At 37.9% G+C, this 27,356-nt stretch overlaps 1 protein-coding gene across 10 annotated transcripts in view; it reads left to right on the plus strand.

Moving 5' to 3' along the window:
• ADAM22 (ADAM metallopeptidase domain 22) overlaps positions 1-27,356 on the plus strand; it is a 214,877-nt gene that overhangs the window by 78,822 nt on the left and 108,699 nt on the right. For all 10 annotated transcript variants that reach the window (XM_057304214.1, XM_044386276.3, XM_048212830.2 and 7 more), the window contains exon 4: positions 27,041-27,107. In XM_057304214.1, coding sequence (XP_057160197.1) covers positions 27,041-27,107 — 67 coding nt within the window. The remainder of the gene's footprint in view (positions 1-27,040; positions 27,108-27,356) is intronic.

The following is a 27,356-nucleotide window of genomic DNA, read 5'->3' on the forward strand; positions in this document are numbered from 1 at the left end:
GATATGTGGACATATGGATAAGGAATGTTCTACTCTTCCTGGTAAAGTTTATAGCATTCTGTATTATTAAAAAAGTACACTTAGAAATTTATATTCATTTCCTATTTGAATAAATAAAAAAAACTGAATAAAGGTATAGGCAAAACACTTAAAAAGAAGAGCATTTACATGATCCCAGATACACCCACGTGCATCATCTACGCATGTTGATATGGTGGGTGGAAGTTGTGGAGCGTTTTTCATCAGTATGCATACTGTTTCAAAGTACAAGAGATCTCAGGAAAAGTAATTTCATTCTTAGCATCAAAGATATCTCTTTTCATCTATTTAATGTATGTACGTTATATAAATTAAATATACCATTCTTTTCATCAGTACAATATGGCTTATATTAAATCCAAAGAGAAGTACTTCTTTTTGAAATTAAAATAGGGAAGCTTGCAATATGCAGTCTATTAAAAAGTATGTATTTCGAATGTTTGTCAAAACTATAGTCCTATTATTTGCCCTTTACAACTCTCAGATATTATACTGTAACTTCATTCTTATTAAGCAATTAGTAAGTTATTTGAAGAAAGTGATTTAAAATTAACTTAGAAGTTTTTCTTCCCTTTTGGATTATGGATATTTCATTTACATATCATCTGTGATTATGAGGATGATGGCTTTTTTAGACTGCTCATTAACTGCCATGTTACCAACTTTGTTAGATGTTCTCATACTCGTATACAGGTGGATGTGTTTGTGGAATCTACCCTGAGTTGGAGAAATTCACTCTACATTCATGTAATGGAGACATTTTTATTATGACTCTCCTTGCTAATCCTTTCTACCGACTGTAGGTTATTTTTAGTAGGGCTTTCATCGTGAAGTGTCCTTTTGTGTTTATTGGCCATATTGTTGTTATAGATTACAGTCCTCAGCAGTCTGTTTTTACCCTTTTCTTGTAAGAGAGGGATGGGGTGGTTGTTCAGAGCAGAGACTCAGGATGTACCTGGGAATGAATCTGGTGCTGTTGTCGACCAGCTGGGGAACTTGGAGCTTGCCACTCTCTTTGACCAGTTGGGTAACTTTAGGCTTGTCAGTTGACCTCTCGAGGCTTCCCTTTCCTTGTCTACATAACGGGATCATGTTGATGCCTGCCTAAGTGATGGGTTGTGTACTGCAGTGAGCCATTAATGCGTTTAAAGTACCTAGCACAGTGCTTGGCACACAGTGAACCCTCCATAAATGCTGGCTGTTGGTATTATTCCCTCAACTTGAACCCTCAGCCCTAGGCAGGCTTATCTTCTCACTACCTCTGCAGTCACTTGCGGTTTTTTCCCCTGCTATAACTCTGTTTTTGTCATTCTTCTCTTTTGAGGAATGCCTTCTCTGCTGACATTCTTCTGTCTGTCTTCGAAGAGTGAAGTCTTACACCTTCACGAACCTGATTATTGATTATTCTTATTCACAGACTCTTCTTTTTGTGGATTCTCTGTGCATCCTGTCAGTTTCATTTATTGTGGTTCTCAGTCATACACTGCATTGAGCTCTTTCTATTTTATGTTTCCAAAACAAGACTCAGAGGTCCATCAGATCACGTGCCCTTTAAATTCTCACATCTTCCTAAGAGTTGAACATGCAAGCATGAGTTGAACTGTCTTTTCTTTTTTAATGAGTCTTTTGCAAAGATTTCTTTAAAAGTAAAATTTGAGGGGCACCTGGGTGGCTCAGTCGGTTAAGTGTCTGCCTTCTGCTCAGGTCATGATCCCAGGGTCCGGGGATCGAGCCCTGCATTGGGGCTCCCTGCTCAGCGGGGAACCTGCTTCTCCCTCTCCCTCTGCTGTTCCCCCTGCATGTGCTCTCTTGGTCTGTCAAATAAAAAAATAAAATCTTTAAAAATCCTTACCTGTGATAAATTAAAAATTTTTATGTTAATATTCTTTTCTTTATTCTTTGACTCTGGAAAGGTTGAATATATTTTTTGAAATGTTTATTGACCATTTGTGGGCATTTTTTATGAATTACTTCCTCGTGTACTCCAACTGTTTTTCTATTGGGATGTTTGCTTTTTTCTTGCTGATTAGCTATTTGTTTGATATACAGGGTCATCATCAAGTCTGGAAACACAGGAGAATATATAATAAATTACTTATAGGTATTATAATTAATGATCAAATAATACTATCTATGTTTCCATATTTATGGCCACCCTATATATTCTACAAATAATTCTCCCTTCACTCTTTAACCCCCGTATGTCAATTATCATTAACTGAGTTTAGTATTATTTGTCAAAGGGACTATTGAAAATTTTTATGTTGCCAAATCTATTAAATGCTTTGTTTTCACTCTTGGTTTTGGTTTTATAAAGGTCCTCTTCATTGAGGAAACGGTCATCCAAATTTTCTCCTAGTACTTTTATTATTTTATTTCTAAAAATTGATGATTTAACCCACTTAGAATTTATATAAGTATTAGTGTGAAGTAAGTTTCCAGTTTAATTTCTCCAAAAAGCCTGTAGGACTCTACCTAAAGTTTTAATGGTTACTAATGGGTTACATTTCTCTTAGCTTCTCTGAGTCTCAGTTTTCTTATTTATGAAATAGGGTGTGTTAAATTAATTCTCATCTCAAATTGAAGTTATTCAACCCATGGAGGTTATTAACTTGTCCAGGGTTTGACATCTTACTAGATCTGTAAGAGAACTTTTCTGTGTATAGTCTTCTATGTGCCATTTGGATACTTGCTTGGGGTGAATGGGATTTGTTTATTGTGACATTGATCATAAATTGAGAACTCTAAGGTTAGAGTTGGTGAGTGCTATATAACTTTAATTTGTGACCAGCAGATGTTATTTTAAACTGATGAAATATGGTATTTTATATAAAATGCTTTTTATAACAGAGACTTTGAAATATGAAGTGCTATCAGAAGAGGACATAGTAATGTGTACTTTATAAAAAAAATTCAAGGAAAGATCAACTCAGAAATAAAATAGATCAAGTACAGATATAGAATAGTTTTAATTTTGAGTTTCTGTTTAAAAATCTCGTCTCCAAATGACTTTAATTTATTAAATATAATTTAAATGTTTGAGAAAATTATAAAGCATTAAACAAAAGAGAAAATGTCCAGAGTCAGTCCTAGAGATCATAATAAGATAACAACAAGAAAAGGAATTGGGCAAAGAAGATGATTGAATGGTCTGGTATGGTCATTGAAGTCAGAGCTGGAGAAAACCTTAGCTTATCTGATTTTTCTATAAAAAGAACGTGGATAGATCTCCAATAGTCTGGTTTCTTTTTTTATTTGTTAACAAGATTGATTGAATCTTGGCTTTGAATTTGGCCTTTCTTACAACATCATTTCCTGTTGACCAGTGACAGGGTCTTATCAGACCAGATGTATTGTGCCTAGTGGGTAGGAATCATTGGGTAAGGTTGTTGCCATGTTCTTTTTATTTTGTTATAGATGTTCAGTCTTTAGAGTTTTACTTTTGCCTTTCAAAGAGAGATTGGCAAATACCCGCCAAAATCCAGAATATGAGTTTGGGATAGGTTTAACCTGCTAGCTGTGAAACTGCTTAGGCTCTCTGTTAATTGAGCTTATTCCAAATATATCATTTATTACAACTTTGATGTGTTTCGTTTGACTCATCATTCATTTGGGCCATTTACTGCCCACCATTTGAAGTGTCCTCATTGCTCACTTCACTCTGTGAACATTGGAAGGTAGCTGAGTATCCATGAAGAAAATAAAGACCCTGGGTCTTTGCTACTAAAAAACAAAACAAAAAAAAGAAGCAACAACAAAAAACCAACGCCTAAGTGCTGCCATTTGATCAGATTATCCAGTATTGCAGAATTGCAGAATCTTTAGCGCTATACCTAAAATTTCAGTACTAGTTTCAAACTATAATGATTTTGCATGTTTTTTCCAAACCGATTGAGGCCCTCTGTGATAGTTTCTCTGTTTACTCTGTCTTTCATGCACTCATGTATTATTTCTTTTTCCTTGTGGTTAACTGAGGAAAAAAGTTAACTTTCACATTTCCGTCCTCTCTCTTAAACTCTGCTTTTAAACTCTATTGCTCTTCACTTGGGTTGGTGTTTCAGATCTCTCCTCACTGAACACTTTCTCTCCTCAGACTCCTCCTCAGCTGCCATCATTTATATAAAAGCTTCTTTTTTATTGAGGGCCATTAGATTGTTTCCAGTAGTTTTTAAAAATTTTTAATTTTTATTTATTTATTTATTTGAGAGAGAGAAAGAGAGCACAAGCAAGGGGCAGAGGTAGAGGGAGAAGCAGACTCCCCACCGAGCAGGGAGTCCAACACGGGACTCAATCCCAGGACCCAGGGATCATGACCCGAGCCGAAGGCAGACGCTTAACTGACTGAGCTACCCACGTGCCCTCTCCAGTTTTTTATTAATACAAATGGTTTTGTGATAAATCATGTGCACTTATTCTTTTGAACATGTGGGATTATATTTTAAAAAATTTTTAAATCATACTTGGATTTTAATTTTATACTTTATTGTTATTTTATGAGTTAAAATATATTTATTTTAAAATAGATGTTACAGAGATATGGTGCAGAATTTGAAAGAAAGTTTTCTTTATATCCCCATTCTCCGGCTGATCAGTTCCCCATCTCTGCAGCATTCATTATTACATTTATTGTATGTCCTTCCCAAGGTAACCTATGCATACCTGCATATACTAACATTTATCCACACATATAGGTCTCTACCTCGACCTCAGAAATATTGCAGGTTTGGTTCCATACCACTGCAAAAAAATCAGTATCTCAATAAAGTGAATCAGATGATTTTTTGGATTCCCAGTGCATGTAAAAGTTATATTTACACTATACTGTGGTCTCACAAGTGTGCAGTAGTATTATGTCTTTTAAAAAAAGGTACATAATTTAATTAAAAAATACTTTAGGGGCTCCTAGATGGCTCAGTTGGTTAAGCGCCAGATCCTTGATTTTGGCTCAGGTCATGATCTCAGGGTTGTGGGATGGAGCTCCATGTCCCGCACCCTGCTCAGTGGAGAGTCTGCTTGAGATTCTCTCTCTCCATCTTCCTCTGCTCACCCCCACGGTCTCTCTCTCTCTCTCAAATAAATAAACAAAATGTATAAAAAACACTTTATTGCTAGAATATGCTAACCATCATCTGAGCTTTTCAGTGAGACATAATCACTGATCACAGATCACCATAACACATAATAATAATGATGATAAAAGTTAGAAATATTGTAGGGATTACCAAAATGTGACACAGACACACAAAGTTAGAAAATGATATTGGAAAATGGAGCAGGTAGACTTACCCAATGCAGAGAAGCCACAAACTTTCAATTTGTAAAAATGCAGTATCTCTGAAGCATATGAAAACAAAACATGCCTACGTATATAATTGCGTATTTTCTACATAGTTGTTGCATATTAAATGTATTCTTCTGACTTTTCTTTCCTCACTTAGCAATATGTTTGGAGATGCTTCCATATGAATATATATGTAGACAGAGCTACCTCATTCTTTTGAAGGGTTGTATAGTTTGCCATTTGATGGATTTACTGTAATTTTAAAAAATGATTTATTTATTTTAGAGTGAGAGAGTTTGTGTGTGAACAGGGGAAGGGGCAGAGAGAGAGAGAATCTCAAGCAGACTCCCCACAGAGTGCAGAGCCTGACAGAGGGCTCAATCTCACAACCCTGAGATCATGCATGACCTGAGCTGAAATCAAGAGTCGGACGCTTAGCTGACTAAACCACCCAGGTGTCCCTACTGTAATTTCTTAAATAATTCTCTGTTGAGGGCCATTTAGGTTGTTTCTATTTTTTTTTATTATTACAGATGGTACTGTGATAAGTCATGTAAGCATATTCTTTTGAACATGTGGAATTATTTCTGTAGGATAAATTCTAGGTGTAAAATTGCTGAGTCGAAGGGAATATGCAATATTCTCACCAGAAACATGAGAGTGCCTGTTTCCTCACACCAGTATCCATCACATGCAACTTTACTTAAGCTGTTTTTGAGTTTCCTGGAGGACCCTGAGAGAGTCATGTCCTCTCTCTCGAGCCTTTCTTTTCAGTTTGCCCTTTCTTAAGCCATTGGGAAGTTACCCCTGCCCCACCATAGCCCCCTCCCTTCCTCCAGTCTTTCTTTTCCTTTCAGACTCAGCTCTATCATAAATTTCTTTTAGAAACAGTTTTGCTCCGTTACCACCATTCTGCTCTCTTCCCCTAGAACTTCCTAGACCCATTTTGGTGCACTCTTCTTTTTGTGTGTGAGATTCCTCTGTAAACATAACACATTTCTCCTGCATACTTCTGGTACAGTGCTCATCACCTAGAATTGTCCTTAGTGGTTCTTTGCTTGTATTTCCATTTAGCTGATCTTGACTCCGCCATTTTCATCTCTTTGTCCAAAACACTTTCCTATGCAAACATGTGGTTGAAGCTCAATAAATGTGTTTTTGAATGAATTAAAATAAATCTATGTCAGAAGTTTAGGTTGGATGGACCTTAGTGATCATTTCATTCAACATTTTCACTTTATTAGTGAGAAATAGCGTTCTTAATTTTAATGTTCTGAATTAAAAGTTAGGTAATTCATGGGGCGCCTGGGTGGCTTAGTCGGTTAAGCATCTGACTCTTGTTCTCAGCTCAGGTCTTGATCTCAGGGTCATGAGTTCGAGCCCCACATGGGCTCCATGCTGGGCATGGAGCCTACTTTAAAAAAAAGAAATTAGGCAATTCATTGTTTTTTAAGGAAAACTTTTTTTAAAAAAATTAAAACCAGTTGTTTTTTTCACTTATTGCTGACTCTTTCTCTGGGTTCAAATCAGTCCTCCAGTCCTCCAGTCTATGATTTGTAGAGTTTTTATAATGGAATTTGCTGTTGTTTCTTCAAACTCAACAACTATCAAAGACATATCTTTTGTTTCTTGACATTTCTTTTATTACTCAGTCATCCTTTGTTTTCAGGACCTTGCTTGGAACAAGTTTCCCATGACCTGCCCAAGTTTGGAAACATGAGAGATAGACAGAAATTTGGAGAGCAAAGGATTACTGTTTTACTGATAAGACAGTTGAAAAACATCACGCCTCCGTGAGAAGGCCAAATGATCCTATTTATGCTTCCTGTCTCCATTTCCTCCTGTAAAGTCTAGACTTTGGTATTTAGGGAACACTGGGTGTGTAGTGCAGATATAGTTTCTCATAATCTCTATATTCACATTGATCTGGAGCAGGGAGGAAAAGAGAAACAGTCCTCCGTGTTTACAAACTTTTAAAAGATTAACTGTACCCCTTTCAGAAATGTGGGCCAGTTATTGCTCCTAACCAGGTCAGCTCATTCCTTCAGACAGGGAGAAGGGTAGGGTTCCAAGAAAAAATCCAGTGCCAACCCTCCAACATGAAAACAAGGTGTATTGTAAGGAAAGAGGCTCCTTCTTGCATTTCTCATAAGTCTTCCCATGTTTCATTCTGTGCTCTGTCTCTTGCACATATCTTTTTTAGGTATTCTGTGTTCTTTCCCACTTCCCTTGGTTCTGTCTTCTTGAACTGTAATAACCCAGTCTTCTTGGTCTCCAACCTCCTGCCATGACTGTGACAAGTGTTTTACTTGCTGATTGGATTGCCAGTCATCTTAGGTTTTCCCAACCCTGGTTTTAATCCTCACAGCCCAGAAATTTGCACAAGAGAACAACTATATATGACTGACAGCATTTGGGGAAATATTCCTTTAGTCCTGTACAATCCCTAGTTGCCACTTCAATTTCATTTCATTTCATTGAGGTTTTTTAATATTTATAGAGTCCCTGTTAACTCTCATAGTTTTATCCTTCTTGGTACATCTGCATAGAATATTCATAGATTCTTTCTTCTCCATCCTCTTTATTTAATAGGCAAGAGAAATGCTTAGATTTTATTAAAACATTCCCCTGAATGGCTAATTTGATACCAAAACCTAAAATTAGAGCAAACCCCAGAGAGAGCCATGGGACTGTAGGGGAGGAAATCATTTTCTTTCTTCCCTTGTAGGTTCTTTGGCTGGTTTAATAATTAAAATGACACAAGACAGATTAACAGAAACAAACAAGTTTTAATTTTGTACGTATAGGAACGCATAGAAATATGAGACTCAAAGAAGTGACCAAAGCAGGCAGTTTTTATACCTTTTAGACAAAGAAACAATAGTTTGTGAAGAATTGACAAGACAAAGAAATTTGGGCTTAGAGTCGTAAATTAACCCAGAAGTAATAGGGTTTGTTTATAGAGCCTTTTCATTCCTAAATTCCCTGGGTCTGGTGATGAGGATGTCTCTTTACCTTCTGGTACAGCAGAGGTACTTTTCACATGGAAGATTTATTTCCTACTTTCAGGGAGATGGAGGAGGGGTCAGAGTGACCTTCTTGCACTGGCTGTTTCTTAAGTAGCTTTAATTCAAAATAATCAGTATGCCAAAGTGGTGTATTTTGGGGCAGCCTGCCCTGAACCCCATCAGGAGGAATATCAAGTCCTGTAGATATATCTGGGGTCCTTTTCAGCTAGATGTTTGTAATAATAGAGATTATTTTGTTTTAGGATCTCTGCTGATTTCCCAGTGGCTGAACATGAAGTCTTACATTATGCATTGATTTCTCTTTTCTAAAAACATAATTTGAAATTTATGACTGAAAAGCGGCAATGAGAACACTGTTTTCCCTTTTCCTGGGTTGGTGGCTGAATTTATATTGAGAGGAATACAATGGCTCGTCAGATAATTATGGAAAGAGGTGCCACACACAGAAGCCTTAGATAATTAATCCTCTGTGTCTAGAGTGTAGATATTCACCACTAATATATAGGATGCTTTCTTTTTTTTTTTCCTTTTGTCTGCTTTTGCAGATTTTCAGATGCAAAAATTTCAGTAAGTTTCCACAAAAATGTTTACTCCTGAAAGGTTTTCCTAGAGCTGATTTTGTAAAATCTAAGAAACTATGAAAGCAAAGCCTATTCAACTTTTATGTTTGCAGTTTTATGTTTTGATTATTAGCTTTTAGAATGTAGAAACTAACTCGGGGTCAGGTCAGAGTGTCAAGATCTAAATTAGTTTTCTTTGTATTTATTACTCATTTAAGCCAGTTTGAGTAGTGATAATGAGGTAATGAAACTCTCTTTAAATAGACTTTTTAAAAAAATTTTTATTTTGTTATATTAGTCACCATACAGTACATCCCCACTTTTTGATGCAATGTTCCATGATTCATTATTTGCGTATAACACCCAGTGCACTATGCAATACGTGCCCTCCTTAATACCCATCACCGGCCTGTCCCAATCCCTCATCCCTCTCCCCTCTGAAGCCCTCAGTTTGTTTCCCAGAGTCCATAGTCTCTCATGGTTCATTCCCCCTTCTGTTTACCCCCCTTCATTCTTCCCTTCCTTCTCCTACCGATCTTCCTATTTCTTATGTTCCATAAATGAGTGAAACTATATGATAATTGTCGTTCTCTGCCTGACTTATAAAACTTGTACAGCTGAGTGAGTCGTACCCTTCAAAGTTGTCACTGTAGGAGGGCATTGCCTTTATTACAGTAACAGCTCCATTACTCAAAGTAATGTTAGGTCTTTTGAGGAGGATTTCTATCAAAGTCTATAGCACATTTTTGGAACTTTTTTAACGCTGGCACAACATCAGTAACGAAGGGTGTATTTGAGTTTTGGACCCGCCAACAGCCATTCACCATCATCTTTTCACTAATATGGGTAATGGGCCTACTTATTATTTAGAAGATACGTTTAGGAAATAATGAGACTGGTTTTCTTATGTGTCACATAAATTGTCTCTGAAGGAATTTCTGAAGGAAAAGTTTTAACAGAGTTTTGAATAATTGCAGTACCACTGGCATAGGCGAAAATGATCTCAAGATGACGGTTTTGAAAGTGACAAAATTCAGCCAGCTATTCTGTTATAATTTTTAAAAACTACTCATTAATTGTAGCATTCTGGCATTGTGAAGAAACAAAGGCATTTTAGTGGAAACAAGATAGTTTGACTTGGTGCAATTATCATTTGCTCCTGAGAAGTCATTGTAAGTTGGCTGACACTAGCTGGAAACGGCCCTTGGAATTGAACGATAGGTAAGGAAATGACAGCTAATGGAATAGAACAGAATGTGTGAGAGCAGAAAGGGCACCGTTAAGGAAGTATTGCTAGAGTTTTGAGACAAATGGTGAGATGTAATTATCTATTCCCCGGTGTCTATTTCATGCCCATATTCCTTAGATTTCCCTGGCTTGGGTTTAATCCAATAACTTTCCATCATAAAAATTATATGATCATGATTGTAATATAAACATTTTAAATTACCTCCATATTTCTGGATAGATGTGGTAGATTGAAACCTCACATGCATCTTTCCTCCATTAAAATGACAGTGAGGGCATAATAAACTCACAAGAACAAAGTAGATGAGTGACATCAATAAAAATTTGGAAGATGTCACAAAAATGGACAAAGAGTAACTGACGTGACTGCGTGGAGGAAGCTGCCTCCTAATCTCAGTAAGAAGCAGAACCTGGGAAGAGCTCTAGAAACAGAAGCAACATATCTCGGGAAACTGGGGTATGGTGTGGTGCCTAGAGAAAAGATAGATTATATTAACTAAAAAGATATTAAATTCTAAAACTGTTTTATAACAGGGATTCAGACAGTCAGTTTTACTTTGTTTTACATCTCTAACATGGGAGAAGGTACAAGTGCTAAACAACAAAACACTTTTGGCTTAACAATTACTTATGCTTTACAAAAAAAGTCTGTTTAAATATTATTAGTAGAATAACATTAATTATGGAAACCAAGTAGAATTACAGACTTTAGAGAGGTCATATTTACTTTCATAGGACATACAACACTTCTTCATGTCTGGATTCTGGATAAGAACCTAACATCAGAAATAATGTTTTCTAAATGTTCTATAACATAGATTAGTATTTGCTTTCCTGCTACTCTAAAAGAGGGGATGTTTCTTTTTATCTTGACAGACTTTCACCAATACAGTTGACTTTTGAATAACATGGGAATTAGGGGCATTGACCCCCCATGCAATCAAAAATCTGCTTATAACTTTTGACTCCTCCAACACTTAACTGCTAATAGCCCACTGTTGACTAGAAGCCTTACTGAGAAAACAAACAGTTGATTAACACAGATTTTGTATGTTGCATGTACTATGTACTGTATTCTTATAATAAAATTGGCCCGAGAAAAGAAAGTGTTAAGAAAATCATAAGGAAAAATAAACACATTTACATGATTGTACTGCATGTATTGAAAAAACAATCCGTGAATTAAGTGGACCCATGCAGTTCAAACCTGTGTTGTTGAAGGGTCAGTTGTTGTCGGATGGGCCTATGTTGTCAAAACTAGGTATTGGAATTCCAATAGTTAGGGGAAGAAAGCAGGTTTAAAAAGCATGAAGCTTATAATATGGATTACCAGATATTTGAGGAGAACATCTAACAAAAAAAAGAAAGAGATCAGAACAAACAAAATGAGGAATTCAGCTCAAACAAAAATATGCCGGGAATAGAAGAAAGTCTTTTAAAACCCAATCCAATAATAATATATTAAGAGAGATAAATACTGCATCTAGGAAATAAGAAAATGCTATTAAAAATCCAGAGAAAAGTAACTAGAAAAAATATGAGAAACAATAAAAATTGATAGAAGGGTTGAATGATAACGTTGGGGGGAAAATGTCTGCCAGAAAACTGAACAAAAGATAAGTGGGAGGTAGGAGAGAAAAGATAAAAACTGTAAGAGGATCAACCCAGGAGATTAAAGAGCTGAGTAACAGGCATTCCATAAGAGAGTAGAGAGAAAACAGAGAATGGAAATTAGCAAAGATTATTCTTTATAACTGAGGGGCATGAATTTCTCAAGTGAAAGGGAATATGGAGTGCCCAGGTCAGTGAACGAAAGAAGACCCACATAAAGACATACAATTTTGAAGTTTGAGAACAGAAATAGAAGAGAAGGTCCAAAAAGCTTCTCAAGAGAAGAACCAGGTCACATTGGAAGGATCAGAATCAGAATAACATCAGATTTTTCATTAGCAATGCTAGGCACTAGAGAAAGTGGAACAGTGCTCTGTAAATTCTGAAGGATTTCTGTACTTGCAAATCCAAACCATCAATCAGAGGCAAGTTCTCAAAAAATGGTACAGGCAAGGTCTAAAATAAATGAACATCATATGCCGCATTCTTTGTTTGGAAGGTATAGGAGACTGAATCCCACCAAAATAAATGAGAGAACATCAAGAAAAGTGAAGGTGTGAGAAATAGGAAATAGATTTACAGTGAGAGAATCAAAGGAAGTTCTCAGGATCGTGGTGAAGAGAAATTCCAGGATTACATCTGGGCCACAGGCCTAGAGTGCAGTTGGTCCGGATAGGAGGAGGACAGAAGGCCACAGGAAGGATACAGCAAAGAAAAAAGTGAAATACATAGAGTACCTGGTGTGTTTGATCATATTGAAGGCTTTACAGTTCTGTGGGGGAAGTTTGGGGCTAATTTAGTGACATATATAGAAAACTAAGAAGAGAAGAAAATGATGGGAGAAGGGAAAGTCCATGTTGGGGTTGGGTTTAGTTGGTCAAGGCCCTGAGCGCTGGAGTCAGGCCATCTGAGTTTGAATCCTGGCTCTATTGCTTATTACTACCGGCGTACCCTTGACAAAGTTACTTACCTGTGTGTGCTTCAGTTTCCTCATCCGCATGAAGATAGTAATAATACCTGCTTAACAAAATTGTTATAAAGATAAAATCAGTGTGTGTGAAGCTGCTAGGTCAGTAGTAGTAGTAATAAAGGCTCAAGGGGCGCCTGGGTGGCACAGCGGTTAAGCGTCTGCCTTCGGCTCAGGGCGTGATCCCGGCATTACGGGATCGAGCCCCACGTCAGGCTCCTCTGCTATGAGCCTGCTTCTTCCTCTCCCACTCCCCCTGCTTGTGTTCCCTTTCTCGCCGGCTGTCTCTATCTCTGTCAAATAAATAAATAAAATCTTAAAAAAAAAAAAGGCTCAAAGTTGTTAACTGTTATTTTTATTATATACTTAAAGCAATAGAGAAATAGAAGTTTGAGCGTACTTTTATTTTTTTTTTAAAGATTTATATTCTTATTTGAGAGAGAGTAAGAGTGTGCCCAGGAGTAGGGGGAGGGGCAGAAGGAGAGAATCTTCAAGCAGACTCCCTGCTGAGTACAGAGCCTGAGCTGGGGCTGGATCCCACAACTCATATGCGATCATGACCTGAGCCAAAACAAAGAGTCGGACGCCTAATTGACTGAGCCACCCAGGTGCCCCTGAGCATACTTCTTTTTGAGAAATGAGGTGATAATTACCCAGAAGAAACTGTTTAATAAGCTAAAAATGTTTTTGATGACCTAGAGTTCCACCACTCAAAAGTGACCTTTTTTAAACATCTGGGTGCATTTTCTTTTAGTTGGTTATTTTTTTTTCTGTGCAATTGTTTTATCTATATAATTGTTATGTTGTCCCTATATAATTTCATGTACTTGTTTTCCTTTTTAACTGAAGAAGCATTTTTCTAGTTAATACAAATTCTTCTTAAAAGTTTTTGTTGACTTCATTATTTTTTACTCAATGGATAGAAAGTAATTTGCTCAACCAGTCATCTGTTTTTGTATGTTTAGGTTGTTCTGTGAATAACTTTGGGGTATTTGGCTTTGAGAAGTACACTTCAATTTTAGTTTCCTTATTTTTAAGAAATTATAAATATAACTGATCTTTAGTTTCTTGAACGTAATACATGTTTATTATAGAAATCTTGGATAATGTATAGAAGTAAAAGAAGTAAAATTAATATAACAATAATCTAATTACCACAAGGTAAACACTGCTACCATTTTATTTTTTTGTATTTTTATTTTTGATTTTTTTACTTTTTATTTTTTGAGTGAGACAGAAAGAGAGCATGTGTGTGAGTTGGGGTGGCAGGAGGGAGCAGAAGAGAGAGAATCCCACCCATACCCACTCCATACCCACCGTGGAGCTCAACGTGGGGCTTGATCGCACAACACTGAGATCATGACCTGGGCCAAAATCAAGAGTCGAATGCTTAGCCACCTGGGCTACCTAGGCCCCCCGCACTGCTACCATTTTAATGTTTGCTTTTTTTTTCTCTTTTTCCCTCATACATACATGTTTTTCTTTCTTTTGCAAAATTTGGAGTTTTTCTTTCTTTTTTATTTTATTTTACTTATTTATTTAGAGAAGGAGAAAGAGAGTGCATGAGCAGGGGCAGGGACAGAGGCAGAGGGAGAGAGAGAATCTCAAGCAGACTCAATGTTGAGTGGGGAGCCTGAAGCTGGGCTTGGTCTCATGACCCTGAGATCATGATCTGAGCTGGAATCAAGAATCAGAGGCTCAACCGACTGAGCCACCCAGGTGCCCCTGGAGCTTTTCTTAAGTAGACATCTTATGAACATCTTTTAATATGAACACTATGAACATCTTTTATCATCCTCAGTGACATGTTAAGTGTTAGCCGTGTTCAGTGGTAAGTTTTTGTAACCTATGTATTTAATTACTTCTCTTGTTATTTCCACTGTTTTTCCATGATGATACTATATTGACAGTCTTTATGGCTGGATACCTGTGCACAGTAACAAATTATTAGGTTAAATTTTTATTATTTATTTATTTTTTTTTAAAGAATGTATTTATTTGACAGAGACAGCCAGCGAGAGAGAGAACACAGTCAGGAGGAGTGGGAGAGGAAGAAGCAGGCTCCCAGTGGAGGAGCCCGATGTGGGGCTCCATCCCAAGACTCTGGGATCATGCCCTGAGCTGAAGGCAGACACTTAACGACTGAGCCACCCAGGCGCCCCTCTTAGGTTAAATTTTTAGAAACAGAATTGCAGGTTCAAAAAGATACATATTCAGTATGTACTGTCTAACTGCCCTCCTTGAAAGTTTTTAACAAACTCTGCGTTGACAGTGTTTGTGCTAGTGGTTCTCTAGTGGCCTTGTGAACACTAGGTTTTTAAGTAATAACTATTTTTTAAATGGCACAAAATATCATATATATATATATATATATAGCTATTTTCCTTCATTAGATTCTTGTGTGCCAAGAATATCAGAATTTTAAGACTTTTACAAAATTTTGAAAGATTGCTTTCGCAGAAGAGGGTAATGATTAAAGATATGGAAGCAATGATGGTTCTATCAATAGATGAATGGATAAAGAAGTGGTGCATAGATACAGTGGAATATTACTCAGCCATAAAAATAAATGAAATTTTGCCATTCATGACAATGTGGATGGCCCCTAGATGATATTTTGTTAAGTGAAATAAGTCAGAGAATGAAAGACAAAGAATATATAATTTCACTTATATGTGGAATATAAAAAACAAAACAAACAAATAAAACCCCAAACTCTGAAAAACAGGGAACAAACTGGTGGTTGCCAGGGGAGAGATGGGTGGGAGGATGGATGAAATAGGTAAAGGGGATATAGCGGTACAAAAAGACAATTATAAAATAAGCCAACATGAAAAGTATATTAGGGAATATAGTCAATAATATAATAACATATAATGACAGATGGTGACTACACTTATTGTGGTGAACATTGAGTAATGGATCGAATTGTCAAATCAATATGTTGTATACCTGAAACTAATATACCACTATATAGTTATTTGTACGTTAATTATACTTCAATAAAATAAAAAGAGGGCAATAATGGACTGCCATTACCTGTGGATAATAAAGCCTATTAATCTGTGTTCTCTCTAAAGAAGGGACTGTGATAGTCTTCACACAAATGATTAGGAAAATATTGACAGGTTGACAGATCTTAAGCATTACAATAACCCAGGCAAGATATCATGGTGACTCAGACCAGGGTGGTGGTAATGGAAGTGGTCATTCTGGATATATTTTGACAACAGAGTTGATATAATTACTTGGATATGGAATATAAGAGAAATTGAGGAGTCAGTGATCATGCCTTGGTTTTTGGCCAGGGTAACGGGAAAGATGGAGTAGCTATTTGTGAAGATGGCAAGACTATAGGAAAATCACATTTGTCAGGCAAGATCAGGAACTCAAATTTGGACATAGTTAAGTGTGATATGCTTATTTGATAAGAGATGTTGACTATGTGGTTAGAAATATGATTCTGAAGTTCAGAGGAGAATTCTAAACTGGAGACATAAATCTGAGGGTCATCAACATATACTTATTATTGAACAGAAGTCATTAGATAAGTTCACCAAAGGATGAGTATAAAAAGGAGAAAGGAACAAGGACTGAGCCCTGGAGCCACTATATTACTTAAAGCTTGGGGAAATGGGAAATGGGAAGAAACTAGCAAAAGAGATTGAGAAGAAGCAGCAAGAGAAGTAGGAGAAAAACAAAAAGAGTGTGGTGCCTGGTAGGAAGTCAAAGGAAATATTTCCAAGAGGAGGGGTGATCAGCTGTGTCAAATGCTGCTTCTAGGTGAAGTAAGATGAGGACTGAATCAACCATTAAATTTAACAAGACAGAGATAGGTAATGAGAGACTTTAATAAGAGCAGTTTTGGTGAAGTGGTGTGGTGAAAATCTGATTAGATGGGTTCAAGAGGTAAGAGAGGAGAGAAAGGAAGATATTGACTATGGGTAATTCTCTTGAGTGGTTTTGCTTACTCCACAGAAAGAAATGTAGCAACAGTTGGACAGGGAAATGATGTTAAGAATTGTTTTATTTGTTTGTTTTTGTAAATGGGTGAAATAACAAAGTTTACGTGGTGATGGGAAGGATCTAGTAGAGAGGGAGAATTTGATGACGCAGGAGGGAATACTATCTGGTGCTGTGTCCCTGGGTAGGCAAGAAGGAATGGATTATGGTGCGTGAGTAGGGGGATTGACTTTGGATAATTACATGGACAGCTAATCCCTAGAACAGGAGGGAAGGCTGAGCAGATGAGTGCAGGTGATAGTAGGTGCAGAGATGTGGTGGGAATCTTTGGAACTTATCTTTTGATAAGCAGCAAAGTCATCTTCTCAAAATAGTTTTTGAAGTTTTGAGAGAGAGAGAAAGAGAGAGAGAAGGTATGAAAAGGTATTGTGGCACTGTTAGGAGAGTAAATGTCCTAGGAAAATAACATATGATTGCCAGAGTGTTTTAGGGGACCCACTGAGGTTGGTGTTCATCAGTGTAACGTGAACACAGTCAACATGATGATAGACAGTTCTTCAGCTTCATTCAGTTGCACTGGGTAGGCCTGGTGCCTCTCGAGCTTGTTTTTACCAGCGCTGGTTTAGCCAAGGGAGAATCACATGTTAGGAGATGGGTAGGGAAATTTACAAAGCAGTGAAAATTAAGATTGATTTGAAGCTGAGCAAGGAAGAGTATGAGACATGAGGGAGCTGAGGGACAGTGAAATGGTAGTAAGTTCAGTGGATTATCGGTCTCATTGGGGTCAAAGAATTGAAATGGGGTATTGAAGGAGAAAGCTAGAACGGATAGAAGTTGGTCAGAGAGTGAGAGGTGAATTGAGAATATGGTAGGTGGAAGAATGGAGAAGATCATTAGAGGAGATGAGAAGCAGAATTATAAGGGTCACCTAGGTAAATATCAAAATCAACAATAGGTACAACAGGAGTAGTGTTTGAGTATGTGATCATAAACTAGAAGCTAAAATCTTCAGGGAGTGAGGGAAAGTGACCAGGAATCAATAAATTGCTGTAAGGGTCAGTGATAGTCTGATGATAGGAGATACAAAGGGGGGTGATTTTTAGTGGTATGTGCAAGAATGGCATGATATGGCAATGAGAAACATGGAGGATATCTTTCCCCTCTCTTCACGAGATCCCCTTAGTTAGGATGTCCAGCCCCCACTTGAGTGGGTGCAGGAAAAGCACTTCCTGCAGTGGAGAACTGATTCTCAGAGGAAGATAGTGAAAGAAGTGTTCAAGGAAGAGATTGGAGATTTTGCTAGTGGCCATTGTGAGTTCCAGAGGGCATCATCAAAGGGCATCTGGAGGTGGGGAGTGGGAGGACGAGGGGACAGAGCCGTATGGGGATTAGAGATCTGGAAATGAAGGATGATTTGGGAACCTAACAGACATGAACTAGGATAATAGGCTTGATTAGGTTAATCTTGACGATTTCGAGAGCATATTGCTATGATGAGGCTGTGTGGGTTGATAGTAGGTAGATGCTGTCTTGCTAGGAACAGGCAGAATTGGGACTCCCACTTGACCCCAGCTTATGAGGTCACATAGGTAGGGGTGGGGAACAGTCTCACTTTTAGCACTGGGCTCTTCTTTATTTCTGACAGTGGAGTCTAGCTGAGGGATATGGTCTTACTTCCAGCATATGGATGTGGAGAGGAAGGAGACAAAGATAGCCGAGATGCTGATTAGGCAGATAGCAATAGAGAATTTGAGGCTAGCTCTACCTTGTTGAGTATAATTTTCAAGTAATTAATATTATAAAAATGGAAATCTTTAACTAATATACTTTATTTGAACCACATCTAAGAATTACAATGTTTTAAAAATACCAGAACCTTTCATTTCTAGGGTTCTCATAGCAAATCTAAGTAAATTTTGAAGTAAGTCTGTCAATTTTCTTCTTAAAAAATGAGCCCTTGATTTGGCTTTCATGGAGAGGAGCACGTCTCCCTCTGTTGATAATGTGCTGTAAGATTCACCAGGGACTCCTTTTTATTGCTTTGCTGCAGTGTGTTCCCTAGTATCTTTGACTTTCAGTGTGGTAATGAGTCACCGTGATCAGAATATACCAACACACTGTTATATTAATAGAATTTTACTAGAATATTTGTAGATTAATTTGATTATACTTTTATGCCCTGGTAACATTTTTTGTATGTCAGGAGATATCTAGGAGACTTTGACTTGGTAGGTGGGTTGGAGGTGGTTCCCAGGCATTTAAAACAAAAATTCTGTGATGCTGGGGCAAAGCCAGGCTTTGCCTGGAACCCTGTGCCTTAGTAGGAATAAGGAGTCTATAAAAAGAGATAATATTAATAATAGTGCCCAACTCAACTGTCACGTAATCACATTTAGTCTAAATGCCTTAGTCCTGACATACACACTAAAAGCTCCTTGAAAATTTTCATCAGATAAGGACTTCCTCAGTAGAGCATAACTAAAGTAGCCTCACCCTGAGGCACAGGGTATAAAGAAAATCCCTTGTGTGTGCATAAGCAAGAAGGAATTTTCATATTTATAATTTGGAAAGGAACAAAACGAATCTTTCATCCAAAAGGCAGATCTTAGGTAAGCTTTTGATTTTGTTGTTTCCCTTTAATTTAGTTTAAACAAAATAAGAATTTTAAATACTAGCTATTACATACCAAGGATATAGACAACAGTTCTGGTGCAAATTGGGGCTGAAGAATGGACGATTAATTCTCACTGGTATGAAGACCCAGGACATTTATCCACTTTCTGTAGTGAGGATTCTCAGCAAAGACATTAGTTTTCAAAAAGGTTCTGGAAGGTTACTTCTTGGCTAGGTGAGTAAGAAAACAGAAGATGAAATGGGAGGAGGGATGCATGAAGTGGAGAGAATTGGAAGAGCGTTTGGTTTTTTTCCCCCCTAAGCTTATAATTTCTTATACCTCTTACATAAGGTAATGAAATTTGAATTCTTAAATCTTTCATTTTCTGAATCCTGTTCTTCCGAAAAGCTTTGAAATGAAACAAAATCTCTAATTTTTCATTGTGACTCGATGGAGCTTTTTCCTATTTTACTGGATTATGGTCATATTTGAAACTTTTAGGATTCTTTTGTATTTATATTATACAAAGTAAGTTACATTGGGCTCATTCGAAGCCTGCTCCAAGGAACACATGTTAGTTTTGTGCACCATTAACAATTAACTGAATGGTTCGAATAAGCAGGCATGACCAGACTATTGCCTTAGTGTATTATTTTGTACAATTCTGTGGGTTGACTGGGCAGTTCTGCTTCCTATAGTAGTAGCTGGGCACTGGTAAATCTGGAGGATCCAGAATGGCCTCAATCACATGGTTGGAAATTGGCGCCAGCATTGGCTGGGAATTCAGCTGGCGTCGTCAGGTAGGGACTCTGCTTCTTCTCTACAAGCATTTATTATGTGGTTGCTGAGGCTTGCTCAGAGCATGATGGCTGGGAAATTCAGAGATTTAAAGGTGAAGAACTGTACATGAATGAAAATAGAAGCTGGGAATCTCAGATGTTACACAGTGTATCACTTCTGTCTCATGTATTTGCTACAGGGACAACTCAGATTCAAGGGGAGGAGAAATGGTCTCCACTTGCCTATAAGAGGAATGACAAAGAATTTGTTGCCATCTTTAACCACAGTCCATCCTTGGACCACAAATTATTTATATTTCTCACAAATGCAAATGCAGTAAATTCCTCCAAACACTCCTGAAAAATCTCATTCCATTAGAGTATCGGGCTCAAACTCGGGGCTCAGGTTCTCATCATCTGAATCAGGTCCTTGTGTTCAGCTGCTTAGATGATGCCATATAGACTCTTGAACTAAAAAGTATGTTCCACACACACTCGAGTCACGAAGAGGAGACAAGGACAGGATGACTGCAATAGATACTCTTGTTTAAAAAGGGAGGAACTAGGAGGAATCTAGCTTTCACCAGGCCATTGAAATTCTCATATTCAGCCAGGCGTATGTCACCAGCTTCCCCTGTTTTGGGGAAAGGGAATATGTAGGTTAAGGCTCTATTCTGCTTCCTGGGAGTGGTTGCCTGTGGGTCTTGGCTGTACTTTTCGAGTCACCATTTCTTTTCCATAAGAAATGGGCCTAGCCTTAATCTAAGTATCTTTCTAGGTCTGCTTCATGACTGCAAAAAATTTGAGTGGACTGTCCATTTTGATCCAAGGTGGTTGTGATTCCATTGGTGGGTTCTATGTGAATTCATTGGAATTAACCCCATTGGACAAAACCACAGCCACACATCTTTTCGGGATAGGCCCCTCCTTATTTTGGACTTTGAGGTAAGATGCCATGGAACAGTGCCTTTAAGATTCTTAGAAACTCTTTTGTGTAGCTGAGGATCTGGTAGGCAGGCCTTTGAGAATCCTAGAAACTCCTTAATATGGATGATGCAGTCCAGGCAAAACAGCCTTATGTCTTTCCGAGGTCTTAACAAAAGGTTACGACCACATCCTTTGATTCGATCTTGACCCCGAGGTCACATTTTACTGGCAGTACCTTCGATTAGATCTTTGCTCTAAGGCTATTTTTTGAAAATATAATGCTTATTCAGGTTTCTTCATTCATTTGTTTCTTCCTTTGGTGTTTTTAGTGGGGATACTGTAAATGATGTGTCCTTCTCAGCGTATCACTTCAGGAGCACAAGATTTTGGTTTCTTCCATTATTGATGATGTTAATTGATCACTTGGTTAAGGTGCCCCAGTTTTCTTTACTGTAAATGTATTACTATTTTGAAGGTAGACTTGAATATTGGGATTTGGCTGCGAGAGTGATGCATTAGTCATGTTGAGTCTGAGATGCCTGTTTCACATGCTTGTAGAGACTGGTTCAGAAACAGGGGTGAAGGTTGGTGTCTCATTTGGAAAGATGAAATAGTCTTTTTCTGTTTCCATTTTCCCAGTGAATACAGAATTGAGGTCATCAACATCAGTGATGGTGAAGGAATACTTTGGGGAGAAAAGCTTGGAAATGTCTTAGAGAAAATTGACTAGGAAAGTCTAGTGGATTTATGGGCAGTGTTGTGCTAAGGGGGACCACTTGATAATTGTGATCATAAGGTCATCGTGTCGCCATTCAGGATGTTCTGCTTTTTGAGGACAGACTGATTATTAGAAGAGTTAACTTTTGAGGTTTGGCCAAGTGAGCATAGTGGAGAGAGCAGAGAGAAAGGAGTAAGGAAGTCTAGAGTGTATGCAAGAGAGTGATTATCATGACAGGGCATAGAATATAAACTCAATTAGATGGACAGGAGGGAGGGACAGTGCAGAAGTAGTAGGTAGTGTTCATAGTTTAAAAGTCTCCAAATAGTTAAAGTGAAATTTCTAGGGAAAGTTGGATAGGAGAGGGTGGGTAGTGGGTGGGGTGATTGAAATCAGGATGTGGGAGGGATTTCATCTACATTCTGGTTTAATACCTACCAACTTCATATTATCTCCATTTTAAACATGGGCAAATTATGTCATAGAAATTAAATAACTTGACAAAGGTCACATAGCAAGTAAATGGCAGAGTTTGGATAGGAAATCAAAATACTAGTTTTGTTTTTAAACTCCAGCGTCTTTGTACTAAACCAGCTGCCTCTGATTCATGACAGTAGTCCTCTAGACAAAGAATAATCATTATTATGACTGAGAATGTTTACATTGTGTTTGTTTTCCTTACTCCAGGCTTATTATGGCATGCAAATGAAAAAAAAAAAAAGGCCTCAGAATGCATTTCTAATTTTAAAAGCATCTCCTTACTTTCTTCATAAATTTGATTGAAATGATTTTGATTTAGAATTTGATTGAAAATGATTTCCACTTTCATCTTTCAAAATTCACGAGTTAGGATTCATACATCAGTTTTGAGTAAGCCATTAGTTAACATGCAGTAAATTCTATCTTATCAATTTACAGTAAAAAATTTCTCAATGTTAAGGAGATAATCCTCCATTTTCCTACACTTGGAATTATTTAAGTAGATCCCTACTGAACAATAAACAATGACGATCTAAGGAAAAGAACTTAGGTAATTTTGATTATCTCTACCTTAGGCAGCTTCAAGAAAATTTGCTTAGGTTCTAAGTAGATGGTAGTAAAGATTTTATGCTTCAGTAGAGGAAAAGTGACATTTTAAATAGCAGGTTTTTCAGCCTAATAATTAAAATAACAATACTTAGCAGACTTCCACAATACTGCAAACAAACAAAACCCAATTGCCTGGGCTGTTTTTAGTTTAAATTACATGGAACCCTTTCCAACACTACTTGTAGGTATAGAGGCTTGATTGAAATAGCTGCATAATTCCTGAGCACAGGGTTTTCTTTGCTGTAATTACATTTGTGTGGTGACTCATACTCTCCTAATTCCTAGATTTTATAATTCAAAGGAAAATATTCCCTTGAACTTTGCAAACCTGCATGACTCAAAACTCGTTTTTGTTATTTCTACTATCACTATGACTTCTCTTAATGATATTATACCTATTTGCTTTTGATCTCACTCATGCTAGCTCCGCTAATGGGGATTTACTCATGTGATGATGGAGAAATGATCCCACAGATACTCAGCATCAGGGATGGGCTGTTCTGGATCCCGGGACCTGAGCAGCAAAGTATTGGGGGCTTTCCCTCTGGTATTCCCCACTGGCACAACTCCATTTCTCTCCAGGGTCTGCGCATTTTCTGACTTTCTGCCTCTTTTTCGTTGAATGATTATTTTGTGAATTTACTTGATCAGATTCCCAAGAGAGGGAATAACAGTTGGTTCTGCTAATAAACACTGCGTGTGTATGGCACTTTTCCTCCCCCACTTCTGGGAAGTTGAGGCTGATACAAGGTTGGGGGCCAGTCCTTCGCAAACATCTGGCTGGCACCTCTCCTGTGTAGGGTATGGCACTGGGTGAGATGTGGATGCTGGAGCAATGACACATTTTGCTCAAGGCAGATTTCTATCATGCAGCTTCACTTTTGTTAGAAGTCCTTTGAAATTTGTGAAATACTCTTTCATATCCCCATGAGAAGGGAGGGAGGGAGGAAGGGAGGAAGCAAAAGAAGGAAAGAAGGAAGAAAGGAAAGAAAGAAGGAAAGAAGGAAAAAAGGAAAGATGGACAAGAAAAGAAAGACAGCTGTTGGTTGGCTGCCCGATAGCTATTCTCTCCACCACCCTCCCTCCCCCCAACACTGTTCACTCTCTCTGAGTACTCATGATGTTCACGCAAGGCTCTGGAGAAGGAAAACTTGATTGTTCAAAGGCAAATGTCCCAGGCAGAGGATTTGTTTTGGTGAGGACCAGTAAGGTAATTCTGGCAAAACATACTTGAGAAGATGGATGCAAGGGGCTTTCTGTGAAGAGTTTACTGATTCTTTTAAAGAAATACAGGGTTTTTCTTGGGATATTTTTATCTACATGAAATGCTTAGAATTGCAGTGGCCATGCTAGGGTCATGACAGGAGCCAATGAAGAGGACAGGTCACTCACCATATTGGTGGCAGAGCAGGAAGATGACCTTATGTCTGGTCACATCTGTGTGCTGAGCCACCACACGAGCTAACTCTGCAAACTCCCCCGATGTCTGGTGGGAAATTGCTTTGATGTAATAGGTAGTAGCTCCCAGGTGTACTCCCAGGTGTACAAGCTAGCCCCCACAGACCAAATTACAGTCTTCAAGTCACATGGTCTGCTAAATTACTTTGAAGGGCATGATGAGAAGCAAGAAGGAAATGGGTAGGTTAGCATCCTTAGTATAGGGTGCAAGGTGGATGGAAGGACCCCTCCAGCTAAACCCGGGGTACGTGGTGTTCATAAGTTCTGCTTCTTGCTCTGCTGCATCTGCCTTCCCTGCTGATGATGTGGTCTCAAGGACCAGAGTGGAGCTTTGGGCAGGCTCCATAGGTGGAAGGTAGTTCAAGCTAACGACACCCATTTGCTGTTTCTGAGTTACAAGGAGATGAGTAGGCTTGGTCGGGAGCTGTAAATTGCCGGTTAGCTTTCTGAACAGTCATGAATTCTATCTGTGTTTTTTGGGCAAAGAAAACATGGCACAGAAATGGTGTCAGCAGTGCTTGTTAACCAAAGCAGTTTTACCCCCGAGTCTATATTGGCAATGTCTGGAGACATTCTTGATGATCATGACTGGTGTGTCTGTGTGATGCTCTTGGCCCCTAGTAGGGAGAGGCCAGGGATGCTGCTAAACACACTACAGCATATAAGATACTCCCCAGGACAAAGAATCATCTGGCCCAAAGTGTCAGTAGTGTGGAAGTTGAGAAGCCCTCGGGGTCACCAGTAGGTGATTGAATTAAAACCTCATAAATAGTATTTATGTAGAGTGTATCCTGGATATTTAGTATCTTCTGTATATTTATTATATCATGAACATTTATTACCCAGGTGCCTCATGAATATTAGATATCATTTGGTCACCCATCCCTTTCTATCATTGAGTAATGCATACATGATCTTCTTAGTTATATTTTACACATCCTATGCATTCTGCCACATCTAACAACATTTTGTTTACTAGTTACTCATCTATATTTAAAACATCTTAGAAGTGTTTGCATATATTTTGAAAACTTCAAATTTATTCATCTAACAGATCTGGAGATTTGCAGAAGCAAATTCACATTACACCTGTCCTGGAATTTCTAATAAGAAATAAGATATAAAGGTCCTATAAATATAAATTATTTAAGCGACTTTTAGATGTGTTTTCTGCATCTTGCAGCTTTGAGCATCCTAGCTGGTTCCCACATAACATCAGTAGGAAAATGTATTCCATGGATAAATGAAACAAGGAGTTAGACTATAACTATAGGTTTCCTAAATGGTAATGTAGGGATCAGATACTGTAGGAAATTGATTATTGTGCCTGCATTAATATAACACATGCTTGATCATTCTGTTTACCTTTCAAGCAACTGTAGGCATGGTGCTTATCATGGCAGGCCTGTGAGCTCACGTTAAAAGAGAGAGAGAGAGAGTGTATGTGTAAGAGCAGGGTGGGGGTGCAGGGAGGGACAGAGGGAGAGGGAGGGAAAGAATCTTAAGCAGGTTCCACACCCAGCGTGAGCCCGATGCAGGGTTTGAGCTCATGACCTTGAGGTCATCATTGGAGCCGAAATCAAGAGTTGGATGCCTAACCCACTGGGCCACCCAGGTGCCCCAGAAATTCATATTTTTTAAATGGTTGTTGGGATAATTTTGGCATAGTGACATTCAGAGCACTGTGAAACAGATTTTTTAGTTGGCTGAATATCTATTGACAGAGTAGATTTAGAAATTTATAGCTCTGGGGCTCAGTTGGTTAAGCATCTGCTTCGGCTCAGGTCCATTATCCCAGGGTCCTGGGATCGAGTCCCATGTTGGGCTCCCTGATTGGGGGGAGCCTGCTTCTCCCTCTCTCTCTGCCCTTACACCCTGCTTATTCTTTCTCTCTCTTTCTCTCTCCTGCTCTGTACTCTCTCTCTCTCAAATAAATAAATGAAGTCTTAAAGAAATTTATAGCTTCCTAATTATTTTTATTTAATGATGTTTATTTATATTTTAGTGCTTTAAAAATATTAAGACTTTAAGACTTTTATGGAAGTTGTGTCTTGAGGCACCACCTTTAGGGGAAATTTTTTCACATATATGAAATTAAAGGAAAGAATATTTAAGAAAATGTAAATCAACATTTTTAAATTGTACAAGAAGGTTGTTTAGGAGAGATTTCAAAAAGGCTTATTTAAAAATGCTCAAGGCATATTCCTTCTCATTTCTTCAACCTTTCTTTGCTCCTTTTTAATGTTTCTATGACAGAAAGGAATATTTTGTTAGATTAAAATATCACACATTTAAAATAGTAAAGTATGATAGCAAATCAGAACTATTTGATAAAAGCTGAAGTAAAATGGGAAGAATAAGATGTCTTAGAAATAATGGTGTGCTTAAGGTAGTTTCCTTGAACTACTGAACTAGGTCAGTGGGATAAGCTCTGTTAAGCAAGGGGTGACAGGTGACTTAACCTCATACTTTTTTAGAAGTACTAGGATGTGTGTGTGTGTGTGAGAGAGAGAGAGAGAGAGAGAGAACGAGAGAGAGCGAGAGGAAGAGAGACCTGTTAAGTTTTATTTTTGTTTGAAAAGTACTAAGAGGTGTGTGTATGTTTGCGAGAGAAAGAGAGAGAGAGAGACCTGTAAATTTTGTTTTTGTTTTGAAATATGAGCTAAAGAATCATAAAGCTGGTATGTGTAAAGTTGGCAATTTTCAGATGATTCACATTTTCAAGGTCCTCTTAATCATCGTTTTTGTTTCTTACAGCGATTTGCTGTCCTCTGAGTACGTAGAGAGATACGTCGAACATGGAGGGAAGACGGTGGAAGTTAAAGTAAGTACAATTGTCTCCCTCTGGGGGAGATTTTTTGAGAATTTTTAAAATACTGATTCTGATTTCAATTTTCATTGATACTTCTAATGTACAGTCTTAGGGTTTTTATATTGAGAATTTTTCAAGAAAGTGTATCACCCACTTGTGAATAAAAACCTTCAGTTATCAGAGAAAGAATTGTTAGTATACTGTAGGAATTGTTGGAGTTCTGTTTTATGGGATTAATGTAGCACGAGTGGTTCTTTTATA

Source organism: Ursus arctos, unplaced genomic scaffold (genome assembly GCF_023065955.2).
Source record: "Ursus arctos isolate Adak ecotype North America unplaced genomic scaffold, UrsArc2.0 scaffold_3, whole genome shotgun sequence".
NCBI lineage: Eukaryota > Metazoa > Chordata > Mammalia > Carnivora > Ursidae > Ursus > Ursus arctos.